This window comes from Mytilus californianus, unplaced genomic scaffold (genome assembly GCF_021869535.1).
Source record: "Mytilus californianus isolate M0D057914Y unplaced genomic scaffold, xbMytCali1.0.p SCAF_4, whole genome shotgun sequence".
NCBI lineage: Eukaryota > Metazoa > Mollusca > Bivalvia > Mytilida > Mytilidae > Mytilus > Mytilus californianus.
Window position 1 is genome coordinate 77,228,746 of NW_026262690.1, and position 24,013 is coordinate 77,252,758.

General features: G+C 32.1%; 2 protein-coding genes and 1 long non-coding RNA gene across 3 annotated transcripts in view; all 3 read left to right on the forward strand.

Annotated features, from left to right (window-relative positions):
* Positions 1 to 24,013, forward strand: part of LOC127698778 (uncharacterized) — a 280,956-nt gene that overhangs the window by 23,425 nt on the left and 233,518 nt on the right. The window lies entirely within an intron of this gene.
* Positions 183 to 23,019, forward strand: LOC127698731 (denticleless protein homolog). Its single transcript, XM_052202372.1, has 15 exons — positions 183 to 313; positions 10,848 to 10,936; positions 12,976 to 13,012; positions 13,987 to 14,082; positions 14,641 to 14,823; positions 16,304 to 16,369; positions 17,280 to 17,374; positions 17,859 to 17,932; positions 18,261 to 18,364; positions 18,615 to 18,719; positions 19,296 to 19,408; positions 19,682 to 19,771; positions 20,474 to 20,588; positions 21,047 to 21,990; positions 22,749 to 23,019. Exons 1-15 carry the CDS (start codon positions 268 to 270, stop codon positions 22,797 to 22,799), a joined length of 2,208 nt encoding a protein of 735 aa, XP_052058332.1. The 5' UTR covers positions 183 to 267; the 3' UTR covers positions 22,800 to 23,019.
* On the forward strand, positions 5,918 to 7,150 carry LOC127698749 (CST complex subunit STN1-like). The gene has a single exon (XM_052202413.1). The coding sequence runs from the start codon at positions 5,946 to 5,948 to the stop codon at positions 7,035 to 7,037; it is 1,092 nt and encodes a 363-aa protein (XP_052058373.1). The 5' UTR covers positions 5,918 to 5,945; the 3' UTR covers positions 7,038 to 7,150.

Below are 24,013 nucleotides of genomic sequence, written 5' to 3' on the forward strand. Positions count from 1 at the left end.
ACTTTGATCTGTTAAATCAGTGAAAATATTTTTCTTATCGGGTAAACATTTTTTATTTTTATTAGAATGATGAAATGTGAATGTTGTTAAACGACAATCATGAAAGAAAATATATGTATTTAATTTTCCGGTTCTAAAATCCGTCATTATTTTTTCTTTTATTATATTGTCTGGGTTATAATGAAGCTTTAATCTTAAAGTATTTGCCTGAAAACATTTTTCTGACAAGGAATATTTGGCGGGAGATCGGAAAATTATATATAGAAAATGCTGTTAAAATTCTTAGAAAACAGTCGAAAATTAGGAATAAAATGTAAGTTAATGACACCAGACGATCAAGAAAAATACAAAATTACAAACTTAGGCCATGGCCTAAAATGATTTCAAAATCCTATTTTTATCTAAAGTCTTAAAGAGACTGACTATCAGTATCCCATTCCCATATCAAATGAAGAAATTATATATGATGTCTGATGATGCACTTATAAATATATGAAATCAGAAATGGAAAAGTTATTCTATTTCTTAACAATGCCATTGAAACTAGACTGATATTTTCACTGCTAATTAGATTTTTTCCAAAACGGGCCTGGAGTTTTGGTGATAATTCTGATTTTTTTTTATTGCAGCCAACATGATTCTGCCAATTTTCACCATCATATCCAACTATAGCGGTCATCACGTGACTTTTACGCTTCAGTTGTATATCATTAATGGCTGATTGATTATCAATGAAAATGATCGGGGAACATAGATTAAACGGTCATAACTTTTTTGTTACATTGTGTATTTTACCTCCCAACCCCGCGTTTTACAGTATATTCATTTTTACAATTAAAAATGTTTTAAGTTTTAGTTCAGATATATGAGTTCTTGCGTCAAAATAAGTTTGAAAATTGTGGTGACATATATAACCACCCAGCCTCCGTTGACTTCTTTGTTAAAACTCGATAAAATTGCAATGGGACCTTATTATATAATCAATTTTCTCAACTTATTTATTGTAACTAATATCCTCCCAACCCCTAAAACGATCAACAACATTTTCATATAAATGAAATAGAAAACCATATCAGTTTAGGTATCAAACTTTTTGCTTCAAAATTTGATTGAAAAGTTGACATTTTGGCATTCGTTAGCAATATTTTTAACATGGCGGCCGCTGTTGGAACAGTAAATAACGACTCGACATGCCGGTATTCATTTAGTTATTAATCAAAAAGTAATATTTCAAATTTTTATTGAAGTGTGTCTTATTGTATTTAAGAAATTTCTTATTTCACCTTTTCTTTAATATATTTATTAGAAACAGTCTCTCGCACTCAAAATAAAGATTTATATGCATTAACCATGCAGTTTACATTGACAGCTTGGGCCGACTTGTGAACATATATTTTGTTAGATATTTACGATGAAAATCGAATAAATGTTGGATGCATGCGTTTTCAGTAATTGTCTTACCTTATAGCAGCATAGAATCAAACATTGTTTCTCTTTGTTAAAGTGGATACATACTGTTTTTTTTTTAAAAATTTTGAAACTACGTAAAAAATGGTGACCAAATAATTTTCAAACGTAGAAGATGTTCGACACTAATTTTACCCATTCAAATGATTCAATTTGATTTCACTGTTGATATTGCAATTAAGTATGACATGTTATTGTCACTTTAATAATACCCAAGGACATAGCTAGATTAAGGAGATATTAAGTCATCAACGTGATCAAAGAAAACAATCATGGCACCTAATCACGATGTAAGTTTTGACAAGACCTGTGTACATGTAGATTAGTATTGTTCGATTCTTATAATGATATTAATTTATGCTATTATTTTATATCAATAAAAGAAAACCTCGAATGGATGGTAACCGATGTGAAATATCTATATTTTTCAATTTTCTAATCACACAGGTAACCAGTAAATTTGACATAATTCTTATTAAACCAGTAACATGCAGAGTTATCGAACGTAACTATGACTGAAATAGTTGCATATGGTATGCCTAAACTTGTCCAATATAGTGTGATAATCTTGAGGGCTCTCCTAAATAACCATATTAATGCCTCCGGGAAATAATGGCTAATGATCATTAATCTGGAGTCTTGGTCATACATGTAATTCTGAATTTATTTTATATTACAGCCAACACAGTTCTGGAAATCTCTGAGATCGGTAACGTTAACGAATTGGGTAACCATTACTGAATTAATTAACTGAACCATTAATGAATTCGTTAACTTCAGTGTTTATTTGGTTTTGGCATTTATAAATAAATATGAAAATGATATGGATTTTGGAACATTTCACATGTTTGATCAGTCAGTTTTTATCAACCCGTAGATAGATTTTAATTTTACCAGGAAGAATTCTAGAAATTTGTCTGTAGTTCCAGCTAGATTTTTTCCCAGCATGCCGTTTTTTATTTGAAAATGCCAAAACCAAATAAACACTGAAGTTAACAAATTCGCTTATGGTTCAGTTAATAAATTTGGTAACGGTTACCCAATTCGTTAACGTTACCAAATTTGTAGATTTCCAGAACTGAATATGATTCTGCCAATTTTCACCATGTAGGCCTACACTACATGATTTTGACTTCTTAGATGTCATTTTTGCACAATCATGACCAAGAATATTGCACAAAAATCAGGATTTTTGAAAATCTACATGTAGAAATTGGCCTGATTTTCACTTTTCTCAAAGGAGACAACCTTATTCAACTGATCAAAATCTGTCTTTCCTTTCTGTTATCAGTTATCTGTAGATTTTGCTCTTGACACAGGCACTGGATAGTCACTCATGTACTTTAAATTGTCTTGAGATAAAAATATGATTTACCTTTGATCACGGTTTCATCTCCAGATCAATTGAGTTACATGTATACACAAGTTCTGAGATAGTCTGTTTTAAACTCTATACATTGTTGGGATCAATACCACATAGCTGCATAAAAACATCAATATAAAATGATGTCAACTGTCAAGTTGCAATAGGTTTTCATCAGGGTGTCTGGGGGTCAAACTAGAACAGCGTGGTTGACTTTTTGCTGAATTCGCCTGTGTAAAAAACTAGGCACGTGCATAGAAAAATGTCACACTTTGAAACAAAAATTATCCTGGAATTCTATTTCAAACAAGCAAAGATTATATGGATATTACAATAATTGTAACTGATCCTTATATTGTTTTCATAATAAAAGTGTTAGTTATTAAAAAATTATCAACTTATTATATAATTAAAACTATTGTCTTTTTACAAGGAATCAGACAAATGTTGTTATGTGCCAACTTTAAAAATTTGGAAAAGGTCAATAGTCAATTATACAGGTACATAAGAAAAGATCTTGCTGGTATTCTACGTACTTATATTTTTCTGCACAATTGAATAAGTCCATGCAAATAAAAAGGAAGAAAAAAGCTAATTAGCTCATCAGTATACCATAGTAAAATAGAAGAGATATGACACTATTAGCAGATTAGAGATAAAAAAAAAATGCATGCAACATTGTTAACCTCAAAAATGTAGTCATGTCTTAAAACTCCAATGGAGATTTTCATATTAAAGTTGGCATGTGTGATTTAATTTTATCCCATTTGGAATTTGGATTCCAGAGTATTTTATCTGATTTTGGCTGATTTTGGCTGCCCACTTGAAATGACTTGATACCTTATCAGGCATGTTAATTCTATTTAGGAAAATTTTAACCAACTACCACAGCTTGAACGTGTATTTTACATGGACACCACCAAGGATCCGAAAAAATTTTCACACAATTTCGGTCATTTTGAGATGATTTAAAAGTTGGGCCCCTTTTTTCAAACTGTCGAAATTATTCACACTAGATTCAACGAACTTGTGTTGACTGTTTCATCCCATTTAATTCATAAATTTTCTCACTGTTTCTCAAAAAACGTTCAAGAACAGTTATTGGAATGCAACAGTTTAAAATTGAAATGATTTTAATGACTCAAAATGGTAAATTTCACAGACATTGCTAACACTTTTTTCGCCTTTGAAGATGAAACTATAACCGGAATTTTCACGACAATACTAACATGAGTAAAGCACTAGTAATGCGGGATTTTTTATTTTATTACCTTTAAATGTGTTTGAATACAGACAATAGTTGCATTCGTTTAATTTAACATGATATCATATTGCATTTTATGATTAAGTGTCTAATCTGTTGAAGACAATTTCACGCATGCGTATTACATAGTAAATAAAGCACATTTCTTTTTTGTGGCGTTAAAGAAACCCAATCTCAATGAAATGACCGAAATTATTTCTGTAAAAAAATATAATTAGTCCTAAATCCCAATTTGCTGTTTAGGACAAATAGCATTCAGTTTAGGACATGACTGGCAAATATGACCGTTTCCTGACCCTTTTTTCCTGTTTGAATTGTTTTACACTAGTTAGTCTTTTTGGGGCCCTTTTTAGCTTGCTGTTAGGTGTGAGCCAAGGCTCCGTGTTGAAGGCCGTATTTTAACCTATAATTATTTACGTTTTACACATTGTGACTTGGATGGATAGTTGTCTCATTGGCACTCATACCACATCTTCTTATTTATCATGTTTATATGATAGTTTCCAAAAAAATAAATGCAAATACAAAAAATGCAATATGAGTGTTGAAATCATAACAGAGATGAATCATACCTAAAAGCAAGAAAAAAGACCATGCCTGCTGGATACTATCAAATCTTCCCCCTTTTATTTGGCACACGGGGTATATAAGCTTGATTACTAAAGGTTCTTTAAATCTACATATATATCATGTATATATATATATCACATGGTTGATGGAGACTGACAGATTAGTGAATTTTTCTGTCAATATTTTTATTGGTAACAGTTGTGATTCATATTTATTACACTTGTGCTGAGTACAATGATACGATTATACATAAAATTGAGAATGGAAATGGGGAATGTGTCAAAGAGACAACAACCCGACCATAGAACAGACAACAGCAGAAGGTCACCAACAGGTCTTCAATGCAGCGAGAAATTCCCGCACCTGGAGGCGTCCTTCAGCTGGCCCCTAAACAAAAATATATACTAGTTCAGTGATAATGAATGCCATACTAAACTCCAAATTTGTACACAAGAAACTAAAATTAAAAATAATACAAGACTAACAAAGGCTAGAGGCTCCTGACTTGGGACAGGCGCAAAAATGCGGCGGGGTTAAACATGTTTATGAGATCTCAACCCCCCCCTATACCTCTAGCCAATGTAGAAAAGTAAACGCATAACAATACGCACATTAAAATTCAGTTCAAGAGAAGTCCGAGTCTGATGTCAGAAGATGTAACCAAAGAAAATAAACAAAATGACAATAATACATAAATAACAACAGACTACTAGCAGTTAACTGACATGCCAGCTCCAGACTTCAATTAAACTGATTGAAAGATTATGTCTTCATCATATGAATATCAGGCAAAATCCTTCCCGTTAGGGGTTTAGTATCATACCATCATAACATATATGAGAAGAACATAATCCGTGTCATGCCAACAACTGGTTTTTAAATAAATGTGTTTAGTGCCGATGCAAAGACCCTATAAGTGAATCAATATTAACGCCAAAATATGCAATCTTTAATGACCTGACAACAGTATCGTAACTATATCCCTTCTTAATAAATCTATTTAAAGGTTTTGTTAGCTTCAGAGGTGAATACTGACATTTTTGTGCTTTATAAAGAATATTGACATGTATATTTGTAATCTGTGCTAATTTTAAATCCTTTATTATAGCAGAAAGTAATGCCATAAAACATTAAGCTTAAACATTATCATGATTACAGTGTTTGCTAATTGTTACCTGTATGCCTGGTATTTAAGTATTTTGCTGGAACTGATTCCTTAGGAAGTGAACCCAAATATATATTTTCAGAACTGGTTGTAGATAACAACATAAACCTTTTGAAATGGCATCAATAATAGATACACCAGGCTCAAAAGACAGCAGCACTCTACAATTTTACTCAGAAGAGAACTGGGGATTGGATTTCTATTTCCAGACATACAATAAAATGTTTGTTTCTGATATTTTATCCATGAGTGAATATCCAATGTTCCCTGGCGCATACATGTACAAAAATCATCCAGTATACAAAGTAGATGTAGTAGGTGTAATCGTAAAAGTAGATCAGAATTCTAAATGTTTTATGTATGAAGTGGATGATGGCACAGGTGTAGTTTCTTGCAGTTGCTGGAAATTTTCATACTCGGACAAACACTATGAAAATGTTAGAAACGATATGTGCAAGCTTCCTGTTGAATTACAAAGGAAGTTCAAATCTTTAGATAAAACTGAAGAATTCAGTGGCTATACTTTGGGCTGTGTTATTCATGTTCGTGGGAAAATAAGTATATTTCGAGAGAAAAGACAGATTGTAGCAGCAAATCATCAACTTGTAAGTGATCCAATGTTAGAAGTCTTTCGGATGATGGAATTGCCTAAATTGTACCAAATGAAATATGATAAACCATTTGAACTACCGTGGAAAGTTGCAAAAAAGTTAATGAGTAAAGCTGATGAGAATGATTTAAATACAAATGATATGAAGGAGGTAAAAACCACACTATATGGACATTTACAATCATCAGATATTGTAGAGGTTACTGCACATGTGGCATTAAAATTAGAAAGTTTGGAGGCAATAAGGAATAGACTCAATTCAGAAATGCTACACAAATGTATTGAGGAAGTTTTGATTTCTTTAGAAGACGACGGCTTTCTTTGCAGAAGGATTGAAAACGATAAAGTGTTTGAAGTATTGCGTAAAGATTGTGATTTAGAGAAAACAATACTTCATATTTTAAAGGAAGAATGTAGTAAAGAAAAATACATAGATAAGGGATGTCATTATATGCATGTGATTGACATTTTACATAGAACATACCAATACTCTCATGTTAAAAAACAATGTGTTATGTACTGTTTGGATAAACTGGAATTACAGAGTGATATTATAAGGTCAACAAAATGTCATTATTTGCCAATAAATTATTCATAAATTGACAAGAAATCAGATATCCAGTTATTCGTTTAAATGTACATAATCACTGATTATGTAGGGTATACCTTGTACATCAATGAGACACAACACCCAAAAGAAACCAATAAAACGGAAAAGTCACCTAGCTGGCAACACGTTATTTTTTTTTGTTTTTTTTTGTTTTTTTCTAAAGATGCTAAAATACTGTATCTTTCAGAATTCATGTATTTTATTTTGATGTTATATTTGTTATTCTCGTTGGATTTTGTCAAATGTCTTAACGTCTTTTCTGTTATATTCGTGTGTTATGGTAAAGATAATTAATAACCCCCTCCATTTATTAGATTTTAGTTTGGTTCGACGATATTTATACAATATAATTGGTTTACAGTTTGATTCAGAAGAAACACCGACATAGCTAGATAATACAATTAATTATCTAAATACTACCACAATTTGATAATAGTATTGTAATTTTCATTGTTATTAATAAATGTAATGTCAGTATTACAAATCTAATCTTGTATCAATCCTAATTCTATCTTATTTTTGGTAAATATTTTTACAAATTCAAAATGAAATGTGACGTCACTTTGTGTGTTTTTTTAGAATTTCAAATGTGATGTCACTTTGTGCGTTGAGGCTTTGGCTAACTCGGCAGTGTATTTTTATGTGTTGGATTAAGTTGTTTTATGTAATGTATCCGTTTTTATTCTGTAGTTAGTCCCCACTTCGGTTTTATCATGTATATCCATTATATAGTCATTTTATAAAATTTACTGTTTGCAAAAGTATAAATTATTCTAAATAATAAGGATGTTTTTGTCCCAGGCAGAAAATCCTGGCCGTGTTAGGCGCAACTTTTTGGAAGTTTTGGTCCTCGGTGCTCTTCAGCTTTGTACTTGTTTTGGCTTTCAAACTTTTTTCATCTGAGCGTGACTGGTTAGTCTTGTGTGGGTGAGACGCACGTCTGGCGTAATAAATTTTAAACCTAGTACCTTTTGTTAGCTATTATTCGTGTGTTTCTTTGTCCTATATGTTCTCCCATTTATTTGTATTGTAGTCATGTCATGTAATGTTGTCATTTTAATGTTATATTTAACATTGCCATGAAAGCGGGAGGTTTGGCATGCCACAAAACCAGGTTCAACCCACCATTTTTTTCTTAAAATGTCCTGTACCAAGTCAGGAAAATGGCCATTGTTACATTATAGTTCGTTTCTGTGTGTGTTACATTTTAATGTTGTGTTTTTGTTGTGTCGTTGTTCTCCTCTTATATTTGATGCGTTTCCCTCAGTTTTAGTTTGTAACCCGGATTTGTTTTTATCTCTATCGATTTATGAGTTTCGAACAGCGGTATACTACTGTTGCCTTTATTTACATGATATATTTTAAGCTCTAAATCGCATTTGGCTTATGTTTATTTTTTTATTATTGGCAAAGTTATCATGAAAAAACTAACAAATATCATGAATCGTGTGAATATGATATGTTGCTAAAAACTGATTTACATACAGTGTACAGGATTTGCCAAGACAAAATCAATAAATTTTATAAATAATTGTTACAGCATACATGTAAACCATTGTTATGTCTTGGTGGCCTTACTAAGCATAAACATAACCAGTTGTTGGCATGACACGGGTTATGTTCTTCTCATATATGTTATGATGGTATGATACTAAACCCCTAACGGGAAGGATTGTGCCTGATATTCATATGATGAAGACATAATCTTTCAATCAGTTTAATTGAAGTCTGGAGCTGGCATGTCAGTTAACTGCTAGTAGTCTGTTGTTATTTATGTATTATTGTCATTTTGTTTATTTTCTTTGGTTACATCTTCCGACATCAGACTCGGACTTCTCTTGAACTGAATTTTAATGTGCGTATTGTTATGCGTTTACTTTTCTACATTGGCTAGAGGTATAGGGGGAGGGTTGAGATCTCATAAACATGTTTAACCCCGCCGCATTTTTGCGCCTGTCCCAAGTCAGGAGCCTCTAGCCTTTGTTAGTCTTGTATTATTTTTAATTTTAGTTTCTTGTGTACAATTTGGAGTTTAGTATGGCGTTCATTATCACTGAACTAGTATATATATTTGTTTAGGGGCCAGCTGAAGGACGCCTCCGGGTGCGGGAATTTCTCGCTGCATTGAAGACCTGTTGGTGGCCTTCTGCTGTTGTCTCTTCTGTGGTCGGGTTGTTGTCTCTTTGACACATTCCCCATTTCCATTCTCAATTTTATAAACCCTCTAGGGAAGCACAACATATTAATTGCAATACTTTTCTTTCAAATAGCTCTTGATAAAATTTCAATTGCAAGACAGTCTTCTACTTCTATTGTCCAGGGGCAGATTGGCATGGGTTGTCCTCAGATTAATAGAAATAATAAAATGAGATATTCACAGGGAAAAATGACATTGTTACTAAGGTTTTGAATCAAATGAGAGAGAGAAAATTGATATACAAAATAAATTATGATTTTGAGAGTACTCTGTTTAAAACAAAAGTTTGAGTATTTTAATCTAACATGAACAAACACCTCTGACATATATATCTGTTAAATAAAATGTAACATTACAACACAAACATGATACATTCTGTTGTTTCTTTACAGTATGAGGCAAAATGTGTGTTCAAAAATTACAAAAGAAGTGGTGTACTTTAAACAAAAAGCTTATGAAATACTAAGAAATATATTACAATGTAGTTATGTGTATCAATATGTGTGTTGTCAGAGTTATCATGGTTATGGTCTACACAGTGGAATTTATCTTGTTATACATTTAGTATATAAGATATATGATTTGTTACATATGGTTTTGTGAAGAATTATATTTGTTATATGTATTTGCCTGCTTCTGGACCTATACAGATATTTTTTCTATGCAAGGTTTTTTTTCTTGTGGTATGTGTCTGTTTTACAAGCATTGAAATAAATGAAAATAACACTAGTAAATTTTGTGCATCCAAAGCACTTTTCTGGCTTAATGTTCATCAAGAAAACTCAAACCCAAGTGATTGATGTGAAAATTCTTGATTACTAGGAGAAGCTACATGTATATAAACAAAAGGGACACAAAAATAATATTCAAATAACCTAAGGTCAACTTTGCCAGAGCGATTTAAAAGCTTTCTTAATAATTTCTAAATCTATATATATCAACAGAGAATGATAAATCAAGACAGTACAAAAGCACAGAATTCTGATAATACCCTTGGTGACTAGAAATCTTCTAGTAGAGGTTTAGACCCAATGCTACATTGTAGAAAATGAAAATTACACTATGAATTTGGTGCATCTAAAGCACTTTCCTGGATTTACCTTCATCAGGAATGCTCAAACCCAAAAATTTGAATCAGTGATGTATAAATGAATACTTGAGGAGATATATTACCAAAAGGGACCTTAAAAGAATAGCCAAATGAAAATTTTGAATCTATAGGTTTCACATGTTTCATAGATCAATTTTTATTAATGAGCAAAATTTTAGCTGCAATTCTTTGTTGTACACATCTTTTCTCAAACTAACAAATAAAAAGTGAAGAAATGGCAACACAGAATAGTAAACACAAGCATAGTGCAGTGTAAAATGTATTGTCAAACTTTGATGATCAGAATACCAAGTGACAATCTGAAATAGTTTGAGTAATATTGGCAGAAAGTTTTACATTTTGTAAAATTTTATCAGTTGGATGAAAAGCACACATTTGTACAAATATGAAATGTTATACTGCAGTATGGCAGAAAAGTTCTGACAAATTTGGGAAGTCATATTGTTGTCTTTTCTTCTGTAACATGTATTGATAATATTTTTACCTGCAGGCTACTCTCCACAATTATTTTCACAACTGTTGGAGCAGTATGAATCGTCTATTTATGATGAGTATGGCATAGAAGGTGAAGAGGAAGGGGTAAGTAGCTTTAAAGTTATTAATTTGGGAACCAAAAGTAGTCCTTGAATTAAACCACTAGGAATATTTAAAAAATCTATAGTTTCATCACATGACAAGGAAGTTTTTCAGATATTTTAGAAGAAGGAAATATTAACCTTCTTTTTTAGCTCACCTGGCCCAAAGGGCCATGTGAACTTTACTCATCACTTTGGTGTCCGTCGACGTCTACTGTCAAATTTTACAAAATTCTCCTCAGAAACTACTTGGCCAAATTTAACCAAAATTGGTCACAATCATCATGGGGGGGCATCTAGTTTAAAAAATGTGTTCGATGACCCCACCTGCCTACCAAGATGGCTGACATGGCTAAAAAAAGAATATATGGGTAAAATGCAAGTTTTGTCTATTTTTCTGAAAACCGTTTTAAATAGAGAAAATCTGACAAGGTATAAATGTTCAAAATGCTGAGCTCTACCAATTGTGCATATATGTCAAAACTGTCAGACGATTCTCTATCAGAGTTATTGCCCTTAAATAACCTTTTTTTTTTCATTTTTGCCTATTATCTTGAAAACTATAATAGATAGAGAGAAACTTTAAAATGCAAAAATGATCAGAAAGACAAATTCTACAAGCAAGTCTAATGGTTGAAATCGTCAGTTGACTCCTTATTAGAGTTATTGCCCTTTGATGACGATTTATACAATTTTTTTCCGTTTTTGCCTTATATCTTTAAAAATTATAATATATAGAAAGAAACTTAAATAAACAAAAATGTTCAGCAAGACAAGATCCACAATTATGACAAATGGCGGAAATCGTCTGACTACTCCTTATTGTAGTGATAGCCCTTTAATGATGATTTTTACCATTTTTTTTGTGTTATGCCTTATATGATAAAAATTATAATAGATAGGTAGAAACTTAAGCCCTTATAGTTAGTAGACTGTCACTCTTTATAGGAGTGATTGCCCTTAAATTAGGAAAAAATTAGCAAAAACTAAATAAGATAGAGAGAAACTAAACAGACAAAATGATCAGCAATATAAGATAAAACGATTTTTGTCATTAATTCTATTCTCGTCTACAATGTTGGAGAGTGTCCTTTGTTGAATATGCATATAGACCAAGGTGAGCGACACAGTCTCTTTACAGCCTCTAGTTACATTGCTTTTTAGTCCCCTACCAACAGAGTTGAAGGGGACCTTAGGTTTGTAAAGTCCATCTGTCTGTCTGTCTGTCTATCTGACCATGGTCCAGCAAATCAGTTTTCCTCACTTTTTTAGCTAACCAGGCCCAAAAGAGGTCTTAAGAGCCTCTAGTTTCTTCGGTCTTGAAGATATTGATTTGATATTTGGTGTATTGTTTTATCATGACAAGTTACAGATCAAGTTAAAATTTTGTTCCAGTCTGATGGTTTTGTGCAGAGTTATGGTCCTTAGACTTAGAAAGTTCACTTAAATAATCAATTTTTTAAACACTTTTTTTCATCATGCTTGAAGTTATTTATTTGATAATTGGTATATAGTTTTATCATGACCAGTTACAGATCAAGTTCGAATTTTGTTCCGGTCTGATGATTTTGTGCAAAGTTATGGTCCTTGGACTTGGAAAATTCACTTAAATAATCAATTTTTCAACACTTTTTTTCGTCATGCTTGAAAATATTGACTTGATATTTGTTAAATAGTTTACACCATGACAAGTTATAGATCAATTGGCATTTTGTTCCAATACAATGAATTTTTAACCGGTAGTGGGCTATGTATTGCCATGCAATACTCTCAAGAATTCTTGTTGTTCTCATATTTATGCCAAAGCAAAGTTTTCAGGCATGTAGGAATTACCAGTACCATGTGTCGTACAGGAAAGAAGAGTTCATTGTCTGTTTTGTGTCAAAATTTGTGATGTGATGTATATAATTCTTTGGATACACAGATAAATTCAACCAGAAAGAAACCTTTTGTGAGGGTAATTGTTCACTGAATAACTATGTTTACTGTATTTTTTCTGGGACAACAATTTTTTGTATTCAGTTATTGTGTTTTCTTTTTCAGTCATCTGTACCACCATTGGCGTGTGAATTTTCTAAAGGTAAGACCCAATCAGCTATATGGGTGTCTATCTGTATTGAGATAATAAATGAGAGTTTGCTCACTAGATAAACACAAACAGTCAAACCTGTATTAAGCAGTCACTCTTGGGAAGTATCAAAAGTGACCGCTCAACAGAGGTGACCTTTTAAAAGAGGTTCCGAATAATTTCGGTTCTGACATCTCACATAGTCGGGATTGGAGTAAATTGTTTAAGTGTTTTCAATTAGCCCAGTTATTGTCCTTGCGAGCCGTGAATGAAAAATATGCAGATTCCTGTGCTGTAAATATGAAGAAAACATCAAATTATGTTATTCATGGAGAAATAAGTCAGTACGGTTTTCAATGGAAACTGAAAGGAGTGGAACATGAGGAATTCACGTATTCACCTCCAGTATTGTGCTATCTTGGTTGCAAATGAGTTCTGGCTTTCATTTCTCTTTTGATACTGAACACATATGTTTTTTGTCATGATTATTTTGGTAGCTAAACACATTAGAATGGCCGTTAAAAGTTGAAATGATGATTTCATGTGAAAATTAGGTGACTGCGACTGCGTTAGACAGGTGCCTGCTGAAAAGTATTAAATTTTCTAGAGAAAACATTTGGGAGGGTCTGAAAGTGCCTGTTAGAGGCAGATGACCCTTAAGGCAGGTTTGACTGTATCTTACATGAGAATATTATTCATACAATTTCTGTGATTTTTTTATTGAACAAAAAGAACAATGAATTTTTTTACATCAGTATTTTATTGTGAAATGTAAACATCTCCAAATCCTTTTATGAAGTAAATTGTTAAACAGCATGACTTTTGTATGGGTTAACTTTGGAGGTGACCTTTAGTATATATGTTCATTTGTAAGTTATTGTGAAAAAAAGGAAGTATGTTATTAATTTTGTACACATTTAATAATATGTTTTGTGTATCATGTGTATAGGACATTATTGAATTATTCAGCCTTTTACATCTTACAGAAAAGTCTTCTTCGCACATCCTTGGTCTAGTTGATGAGAATGGTTATGTGGTCATCTATAATACAAACAAATATGGACAGGAAGCTATTGTAAAAGGTTGGTTTCTAGATACATGTACAAGACAATGCAAGTATAAAAAATCTTACCTTATGAAGTATGCATTTGCATAGATTTATTTACAATTTTCCTCATCATCAGTATCAGTCAAAAGATCTGTTTATATTTGAATTGCTTTATAGAACAAATTTATTTCAACTACAAATACAATTACAAAAGAAATGTCGTCAGTAACTTGTTTGAAATTTGCTGCTATGAAATGTTGAAAATCATTTCAGCATCAGGAATATATCTCCCTCATTCAAAGCTCTGATTCCTTGTTCAGATCTGGCTATACTTTAGATCCTCTTTGGTTTGTTCAGCTCTTCAAAGTTTGTATAAGTATTGGTTTTCCAAATATTTTGTTGAAATGCACATCTGGTGCAGTAAAAATTGGTTCCTTGAATGTTATTACCCTGTTATAGATATTTGGTTCGTAGTAGGACAAAACAATTTCAATAATTTCAAGAACATTGAACAACAATTCAAAAGTAATGATGAGTGATTCCATTGCAATGTTCTGATGTCAAAATGTTATAAAACAAATGAACACTTCAGATTGGAGAGCTCATAGTAATGCTATATTTGACTTGGCATGGATGGGTGGAGACAACAAACTTTTATCAGCAGCAGGGGACCAGACTGTTGTATTATGGGATGTTCCCACTGCTAAGAAAGTCAACAGTTTCCAAGGTCATACAAGCAGTGTTAGATCTGTTAATTTCAAGACTAATGATCCAGGTTAGTAATACATTTATAATGGCAAAAATAAAGAAACATATTTGGGCAACCAATTGACACCATTTTTAGCTCACCTGGCCCAAAGGGCCAAGTGAGCTTTTCTCATCACTTGGCGTCCGTCGTCCGTCATCGTTAGCTTTTTACAAAAATCTTCTCCTCTGAAACCGCTGGGCCAAATTTAACCAAACTTGGCCACAATCATCATTAGGGTATCTTGTTTAAAAAATGTGTCTGATGACCCCGCCAACCAACCAAGATGGCCGCCATGGCTAAAAATAGAACATAGGGGTAAAATGTAGATTTTGGCTTATATCTCTGAAACCAAAGCATTTAGAGTAAATCTGACCGGGGTAAAACTGATTATCAGGTCAAGATCTATCTGCCCTGAAATTTTCAGACAAATCTGACAACCTGTTGTTGGGTTGCTGCCCCTGAATTGGTAAATTTAAAGAAATTTTGCAGTTTTTGGTTATTATCTTGAATATTATTATAGATAGAGATAAACTGTAAACAGCAATAATGTTCAGCAAAGTAAGATCTACAAATAAGTTGTCATGACCAAAATTGTCAGTCGACCCCTTTAGGAGTTATTGCCCTTAATAGTCAATTTTTAACAATTTTTTGTAAATTTTTGTAATCTTTTACAAAAATCTTCTTCTCTGAAACTACTGAGACAAATTTAACCATACTTGGCCATAATCATTATTAGGGTAACTAGTTTAAAAAATTTGTCCGATGACCCGTCTTCCAACCATCATGGCCGACATGGTTAAAAATAGAAGATAGGGGTAAAATGCAGTTTTTGGTTTATATCTCTGAAACTAAAGCATTTAGAGCAAATCTGACAGGTTGCAAAAATGTTCATCAGATTTAGATTTATCTGACCTGAAATTTTCAGACGAATCGGACAACCCGTTGTTGGGTTGCTGCCCCTGAGTTAGTAAATTTACAAAAATTTTGCAGTTTTTTGTTATTATCTTAGATATCATTATAATATCTAATATCTTATACTATTAATTATGATTTTAACCTTATTTTACATGATTTCCAAAGCATCAGTAAATACAGGTGAGCGACACGGGCTCTTGAGAGCCTCTAGTTTAGGAATACTGGTACATTGATTCTAGAAGATGTCTTCATCATTTATGAAATTAGGACTTTTCTAGATGAGGAATGGCAATATTAGTGCTATCTGTTCATATTGGTTATCTCCAAGTAGAGACAGTTTTATTGCCATATTGACACCAATCTAAATTGGATTGTTTTATTATTGAATCACATCATAAATGAAATGTGTTCTTGCACAAAAAGTAATGATTCATTTCTTGATATCAGAATGTCCATTTATTTTGACCTTTGAAATATCAGTTTATAAGGTGTGATCCTTTTCAGAACATGATCCAAATATTCAATAAGGGTTATTCTCATCTATTCGTTTATCTAACAAGTGTAATTTTATGTTGTTGATTTTATATTACAGCTGTGTTTGCTACAGGATCTAGAGATGGACATGTGATGATATGGGATATTAGATGTAACAAGAAAGGTAACTTGTTATTTGTATAAAATATTGGCAGATTATAGGTCCTTTAATTGTTAAAATAGGTGAGATCCTAGGTTCCTTTAATCTAGTAAAAAAAATGATGACAAGTAGGCTGGAACCTCCCCTGAAAAAAGCAAGTTTATTCTCATTTTAGTCTCGTAAAAAAAACAACACAAAACATCTATATACAGTTCATGTCATTTAGCTAGTTTAATTTCTATTTATGTAGCATAAAGAAATATTATGATAACCATTTCTGCATGTGATCAGTATTTCACTTTCATCATCATGTAATGTAAAATTACAGGAATCTAATTAGTTAGACCTGATAATTTGAAGTTATTATTCCAATTTTAATGGTTTGTTGAAAAAGTATTGGCCAGTGGCTTTTAAATACATGATTTATTCAAATTTTATGTTTTTATTAAACACAACTCCATGAAAATGTGTACCCTACAAATAAAAGAACTTTGACAGTATTGTAAAGATGATGAGCTATAGTTTTCAGCATGAAATAACTGATTTAATTTGAACATTCTTGGTAAAATCATCTTAAGGACAAACTTGTACCTTATGAACACTTTAACTAACCTACATGACTAGTGTTACAATAAAAAGAACAGGGAGGAATGATATATATATATATACTATTGAATTAAGAGTGAAGACATTTGAACAGTGCAATGCCTTTAGTTTGCACTGTACAAACTGAATTCTTGAATCAGGGTATGCCATGCATATTCTTCAGTAAATTTATATAAACTGTCTTGCATGTATCTTTGATAACAAAATCCTATGGCTTGAAGATGCTCAGTTTTGACAGTTTTCATTGTAAAATATTTAATACATATAAACAACAAAATCTTTTTTGCACTATTCACACTATTTGTAATAACAGTATATTATATTTCAGGATTATATACCTCCCCTGTACAAGTCATCAAAAATGCACATTCCATTCCACATATACTGAAAGCCAAGAAGAAATCAAAACTTGGTCCATCAAGAGTATGTATAAATATTTGTGTACTGGTGTATGTTCAGCCTCCTATCTGATTAAGAAAACTTAACACAAAAAGTACATAGACTTTTCATGTTAATATTCATTTTGTTATTGTCTCACTTGTGAAGAAAGTTGCAGAATGCAAGAAATATGGATATGACAGCTTTAATTATTTGTTGTGGACAAAAAAAAACCTGGATACTTCATATCTTGTATACAGATGCTTGTGAAGTTTCAGTATGGCATATATATAAGTTGTTGTTGACTTCATTTTCATGGTTCAGTGACTGCATATAACACTTAAGTTTTTTTGTCATGATGATATTTCTTTCAGAGGTAGAAAAACACATTTTAGTAAATATTATTATATTTAAAATATCACTTTTTATTTCTTTATTTCAAAGATACTTATTTGAAATTTATAAATCTTGTGCAGTAATCATAATCTGTTATAGAAATGGTGTTAAATAGTAAAATATTTTATTGTAGGATAGCCAACAAAGTGTGACTATAGTAGTGTACCAAACAGACATGACCTTACTATCTGCAGGAGCTGTTGATGGGTTAGTATAAAATACAATTTATTAACTGATAAGGATGAATACAAACTTCTGTATTTTGGTTCAAATGTAGAGTAAACATGGTAAAGGGTGAAAACTTGAAACAGAATTGATGACAAACATAAAAGAAGTTAAATTAGAATAGTCCAGTCTTTGGGATGCACCTGTATATTTATAACAAGGAAGTCCCCATGTTTGGATTGTTCCCGACTTTTATCTGCTGACACAAGTGTCTTTTATATCAGTGTAAGATCAGCAGACAGTGCTTATTTAGATATTTTGGTGTTTTTCAGTAGCCTGGATAAATAATATATTTTATAACTCTTTGCAGATGTGTTAAAATGTGGGATTTAAGAAAAAATTACAGTTCCAGTATACCTGATCCAATGGCTAAGCACACATTTAATTACAGTGGAGTAAATAAACGATCGCATGGTAGGTTTGTCATTTAAGTATGATTGGTGTAGGTCAAATTGCTGAATATAGAAATGCTTTGAATTTTATTTTTTTCTGAATGAAAACTGCTATTAGTTCAAGTCAAATATAGGTATGAAATTAATGATTAACATAATTGTATTTGTTGTACACCCTATATCATTTACCATTTTAGGCACCTTCCTTTGAGGTACATTCAGTGGTACCTATTTTTTATAAGCTGTTAAATATTTAATTTTGTCTACCATAGGATACTCCAGTCTGGTATTAGATTCCAGTTGTACCCAGTTATTTGCAAGCTGTACAGATGATATCATATACCAGTATAATCTACTCTCTCTAGATCCTAAACCAGGTATAAACTTATTTCTAGATTGAGTCAATAGACATGATAGAATATATTAAAATCTTGAAAAGATCAAAACAATGTTAACTGTCTCAGCTCCCCTTAAATGATATTGGAACAGTTTTAAAAAATAAGACCTGTCTATAAAGTTATTGCTGTAAATTCAAATGTTTAGCTGAGCTTGAGACAAATGAATTTCGTTTAAACATCAACATTTCGATTTCTAGACAGAATCTTCATCTTAACCAACCTTGGCTCCATGATGCAATTGAAAGAGGAATAACCCTATTGAGTATGGGGTCAAAGGTCAAGGTCACAGCAGTTATTCACTGATTGTTATCTTTTAACAATGTGTCTTAACTTTTACTGATCCTGGTTTATTAATGCCTCATGGGATGAGCCATAAATGACATCTTTCCCTATCTTTGATTGATAACGCAATGTGAAATAGAACCATATTGATTTTTAGGTCAAATATGGTAACTCTACTTATACACTGGCATTTGTGTTCTACTTGTAGTTTGACTAATCAGTATAATATAACTTCTTGTAGAATTGAATTTATATTTGATTTATTTTTTTCAGTGGCACACTTTAAAGGACACCAGAACAAGTCATTTTATGTAAAAGCAGCAATAAGTCCAGATGACCAGTACTTACTTAGTGGATCCAGTAATGAAATGGCCTATATTTGGAAGGTACTAACAGAAAATAGATAGTCAAACAGCTATTGTTAGCTTTTTCATTCATCCGTCATCAGCAGAACCTACCCAAATGATTCATTGATTTTTTTCTCATTATTTACACATAACAAATATTTTATCATTGAACGTTAAGCCAAAAACAGTCAATCCTTGGTTGTAGCAAGTGTTCTTTATAGTTCAAATTAAGATTAATCTGTTGCTGTATTATAATATTAAACATGAGATGACAAACCAATCGATTTAAGTTGTACATTGATATGATTTCAGATTACTAAACCTAATGAAAGTCCTGTCGTTCTTAAAGGTCACAATGCTGAAGTGACTGACGTTTCATGGAATTGCAATGATTTCACTAAGGTAAGTCTTTGGTAAAATTAACAAAACGGCAGAAGTACAAGTGATTCATTGTGTTTAAAAAAGGTTTAGAAGTGCCAAGGAGGGCAATCAAAAACCAAAAGTTGAAGAAAACATCATGGCCAAAAGAAAAAGGCTGCTAAAAACAGGTGAACTCCAGTGCTCGGAATGGTAAGAAGTTTCTGCTCTTCTAGTTGCACCAATGTATACATGCATACTTGGAAACAAATAGCAAAAGTAGTAAAAAGATTTTGTTTTACTCTAGAATTGTTCACAGATAGATTTTTTAGCCATAATTCAAACTTAGAGACTGAAAAGCATTACTACTTCAACAATGATTTCCTACTAGCATAAGCATACATGTGGTGCAAAGGCTTGACTTGAAATTTGTAACAAATAATCAAGTTTATCAAGTGTGTATTTTAAAGTATGCTGATTGAAGTAATAAGGATGTATTTATGTGGAATGCTTTTCCACTGCATTCAAAAACAATTTGAAGAGAAAAAAATGTAAGGATGGATTAGTTAGAAGACTAATCAGTTTTGCAAATTTATTTAAAAATCGAAGAATATGCTTTATGTAGATTTTTTTGTACCTTCACCACCTATACATAAATGTTCAGTGCATAAAGCTTGCTCCAATTTTTCAGCCTCATTTTATTTTTCTAAAGTCAACATTCAGTAAACAATGATCTTGCTGTTACAGCTTGCAACTTTATCCGACGACAATACAATGAGGATATGGAGACTGAACAGACGATTGGAACCAAGGTTACCAAGAGAAGTTACTGGATATTCTGAAAGAACTCACAGAGAAATAGGTAATCTTAATCTGGTAGAAAATCTTAACAACAAATCTGATAAAATGATTTCATTGATAAAGGTAATTGTGCTTTCAGAAAGGATTTTAGGGAGAAATTTTGTGACACTTTTTTTAACAATGTTACATCTGTAAAGTCTTGACTGTTAATTATTGATTTTATGCAATTGTGTAATTTCTTCGGATATCTTATATAAGGATTATGTTTATGCCATCACTGTTTTGTATTCCTGTACAGTTATAAGTCCATTGTTGACAATAAATTTACTTTACATTATTCTTGTTTCTGGAAAGCTTCAAAACTTAGAATATAAAGGAACTTCTGTTCTGAATTTATCAAATGGAATCAGGGGAAATGAATTTATTTGTGCATAAAACTGGTTATGAAATAATCAAAGGGAACAGAAGGTGTAACTGAGAAATTTCTGATTAACTTACTTCTTTTTTTGTCTCTTTTAGGTATATCTGCAAGTCAACAAGTGGAAGTAACACCAAATAAAATACCATGTACCCCTAAGACTGTATCTCCATCAATACTTCATTTCCTGAGCAAGAGTGCGCAAAAAGCAACCTGTGATAAGACTACCAAGCTAGATAACAAATCTGATGTAAAGGAAGGTAGTAAAAGCATAGATAATTCATGTGATCGCAATATTTCACAAAGTACATCGAAGTCTGTGTTGGTAACGTGTAATGACGAATCTAAGACACGAGTCAGCTGCAAAAGAAAATTGGTTTGTGATGATGAAGAGGATGACAATCCAAGGAAAAGACCAAATATTGGAGATCAAGACTTTATTTTGTCTAGTCCCAATAAACCCTCAACGTCTGCTAATGTAATGAGAAGTCCGTGGAAATGTGATGATAATCCACAAAAATGGTTACAAACAAGTAAAATGGCATCTCCTATTGGAAGCCCTAGAAAGAGATGTTCTGTTTTACTGGAAAAATCAACAACTGACAATTCTCCATCAAAATTATCGCTTGCTGCTACGCCTCAGTCAGTACCTTCACATGTTAAAACAAAACTATTTAACTCTTCACCAACAGTCAATCTTCCAAATCTGGTTGAAGAGGGAACAGTCAGGGATATTAATGTCAATTTCAAAAAGTGTGATAAAGAAAACAGTCCGAAAAAAATAGACTGGTTAACAAAAAAACGTTTAGAGAAGGAATCAGAATCTGCAAACAATAGAAAAGAGTTAGGTTCTCCCAGATTGCGTAAAACTAAAAGTATTGCTCAGGACATAAGTGCTTTCAAAAATTCAAATTCCCCTAAAATAAACAAGAAAAGTAAATTAAAGGAAGACATGACATTGAGAGGGGAAATAAGTTCACCTTGTCGGGTTAGAGGAAATAATTCTCAGGAAGAAGACGATTACACCACTGAAAAGTTGAGAGAGGTATAGTGTTAAGTTTATATTTAAAATTCCTACATAGGCATGAACACTAAAATTGTGATATTTATTGATCGGTGCCAATTAATCCACTTTAAGAAATGGCTTGCTTAAAGTACAAATTTGAAAAGTCAACGAAAAGTTTGTTTTTCAATTGATTTGGTAGGAGTTAGTTCAACAAATTCAAAATTTTAGATACTCAACTCTTTTAAACAAACCATGAAGACTAACCATTTAGTAAAACAACCACTTACCAGACTTAGAAATGTTCAAATCTTACAGAGCTTCTCCAAAATAATTAACAACCACCTCAGTGATCTTGTGCTAGAGTGATTGCTTTATCATTGAGTGTGATCAGTCTGGTCAATTAAATACTTTAAAATTGATTTTTGCTGCTTCTCTACCAAGCAACTGGTAAAAAGGAGTAAAACAACAGGTAAAAGCAGACTATTTGACTCCCAAATCAGTCTTCCTGTAAACTTTTACCTTGTTTTACTGTAAGAATGTCTGTTAAAAGAGACTTGAATTTCAACTGATACTTGTATTTTGTGAATATACTATCATACTAAAAAGAAAACTAAGATTTTTGGCAGTACTATAATTAACATTGCAAGCAGCATTAAAACTGTTGCCCTATAAAGAACTTTGCTTGATACTTCACAGAACTGCATTAAGTGCTGCTTGAGTTAGTTCACAGGATCAGTGTTACTTACAAAAAGAAAATTAAACAAAATGAATAATGATTATTTAATGCTTTATTTCAGACTCCACCCAAAGGAATGAAGTCACTGAAGCACTACTTCTCTGTCAAGTAATCAATGTTGGATTTGGACCATTGGGTCTTATGGTGCTTTCATTTAGGAAATTAATGGTATTTTACAGCCAGCTGTTTCCTTGATATATCAGAAAATGGAATGGAGTCATTTTTGAAAATTTACTTTATACAAATCATGAAATATCCTCTCAAAATGTATTGTGCTTAAAATATTTAATTTAATCACCATTTTAAAAAGAATAAACTTATCTTTGATTTTAGAGTATACATTATATGTTTCGACAAAAATAAAAACGTAAGAATGTACATTTTAACCATGGTTGCCACCAGGTGTCTTTCAATTTTAAGGTATCTTACTAGAAAGTTTGGTTCCAACTCTTTTTGTGTGGCTTGAATGTTTACAGCTGGGAGGATTACAGGGATCAATCTGACTTAAATCAATACCATTGAGCAATAAAATAGAAAAACAACAATTACTGAACAAGAAATTTTTGCATTACGGCTGGAACATTAAGGATGTGGCAGGATGAAAAATAAGTTGTCATTTCTGCATCCTTCCTTACCTTAGGACAGTTGTTAATAGTTATTATACCCCACGCAACGAGTTGCGGAGGGTATAATGTTTTTGACCCGTCTGTCCGTCCGACAGTCCGTCAGTCCTATTTCTTGTCATCGCAACTCCTCTCAAACCACACTACAGAATTTCAAGTAACCTTTTTAGATTATTAGGACATACTATGTAGTTATGCATATCAACAGGAAATTACGATTCAATTTTTAAAGGCAGTGCTTTAATGCCTTTCTGGTTGCCGGGTTAATCCTTCCTTCCGCGATATCCAACTTATCTACATGGGGGGTCATTAGGCTCCAAGTAGATCCGGAAATGTTGAATTCTCTCCTCTTCTTATTGTGATATAAAATGTTTTTTGTTTCATTTCATGTACATTGGGAAATAGAGAAACGATCATTGTGTTTTGTTAGTTTTAAAAACTTTTGAATTATTTGTATTTTGCATTATAAGCAGTCAACCGATTGACAAACTAGCATTATTTGAATTCCGTGTGGAAAGAGGTCGGGTTAATTTCGAGTGTTATCAGCAATCTAGATGTTTATAAATCATTTCAGTCGTTGATATAATAATTAAAGGTCGACTGAACATGAATTATATTATACAATTTAAAGCGCATTTCTGTTTATGCACTTGAACCCGTCTAACGTTATTGTTTTTTCGCAGTTATGTAAAGTAGCAAATTA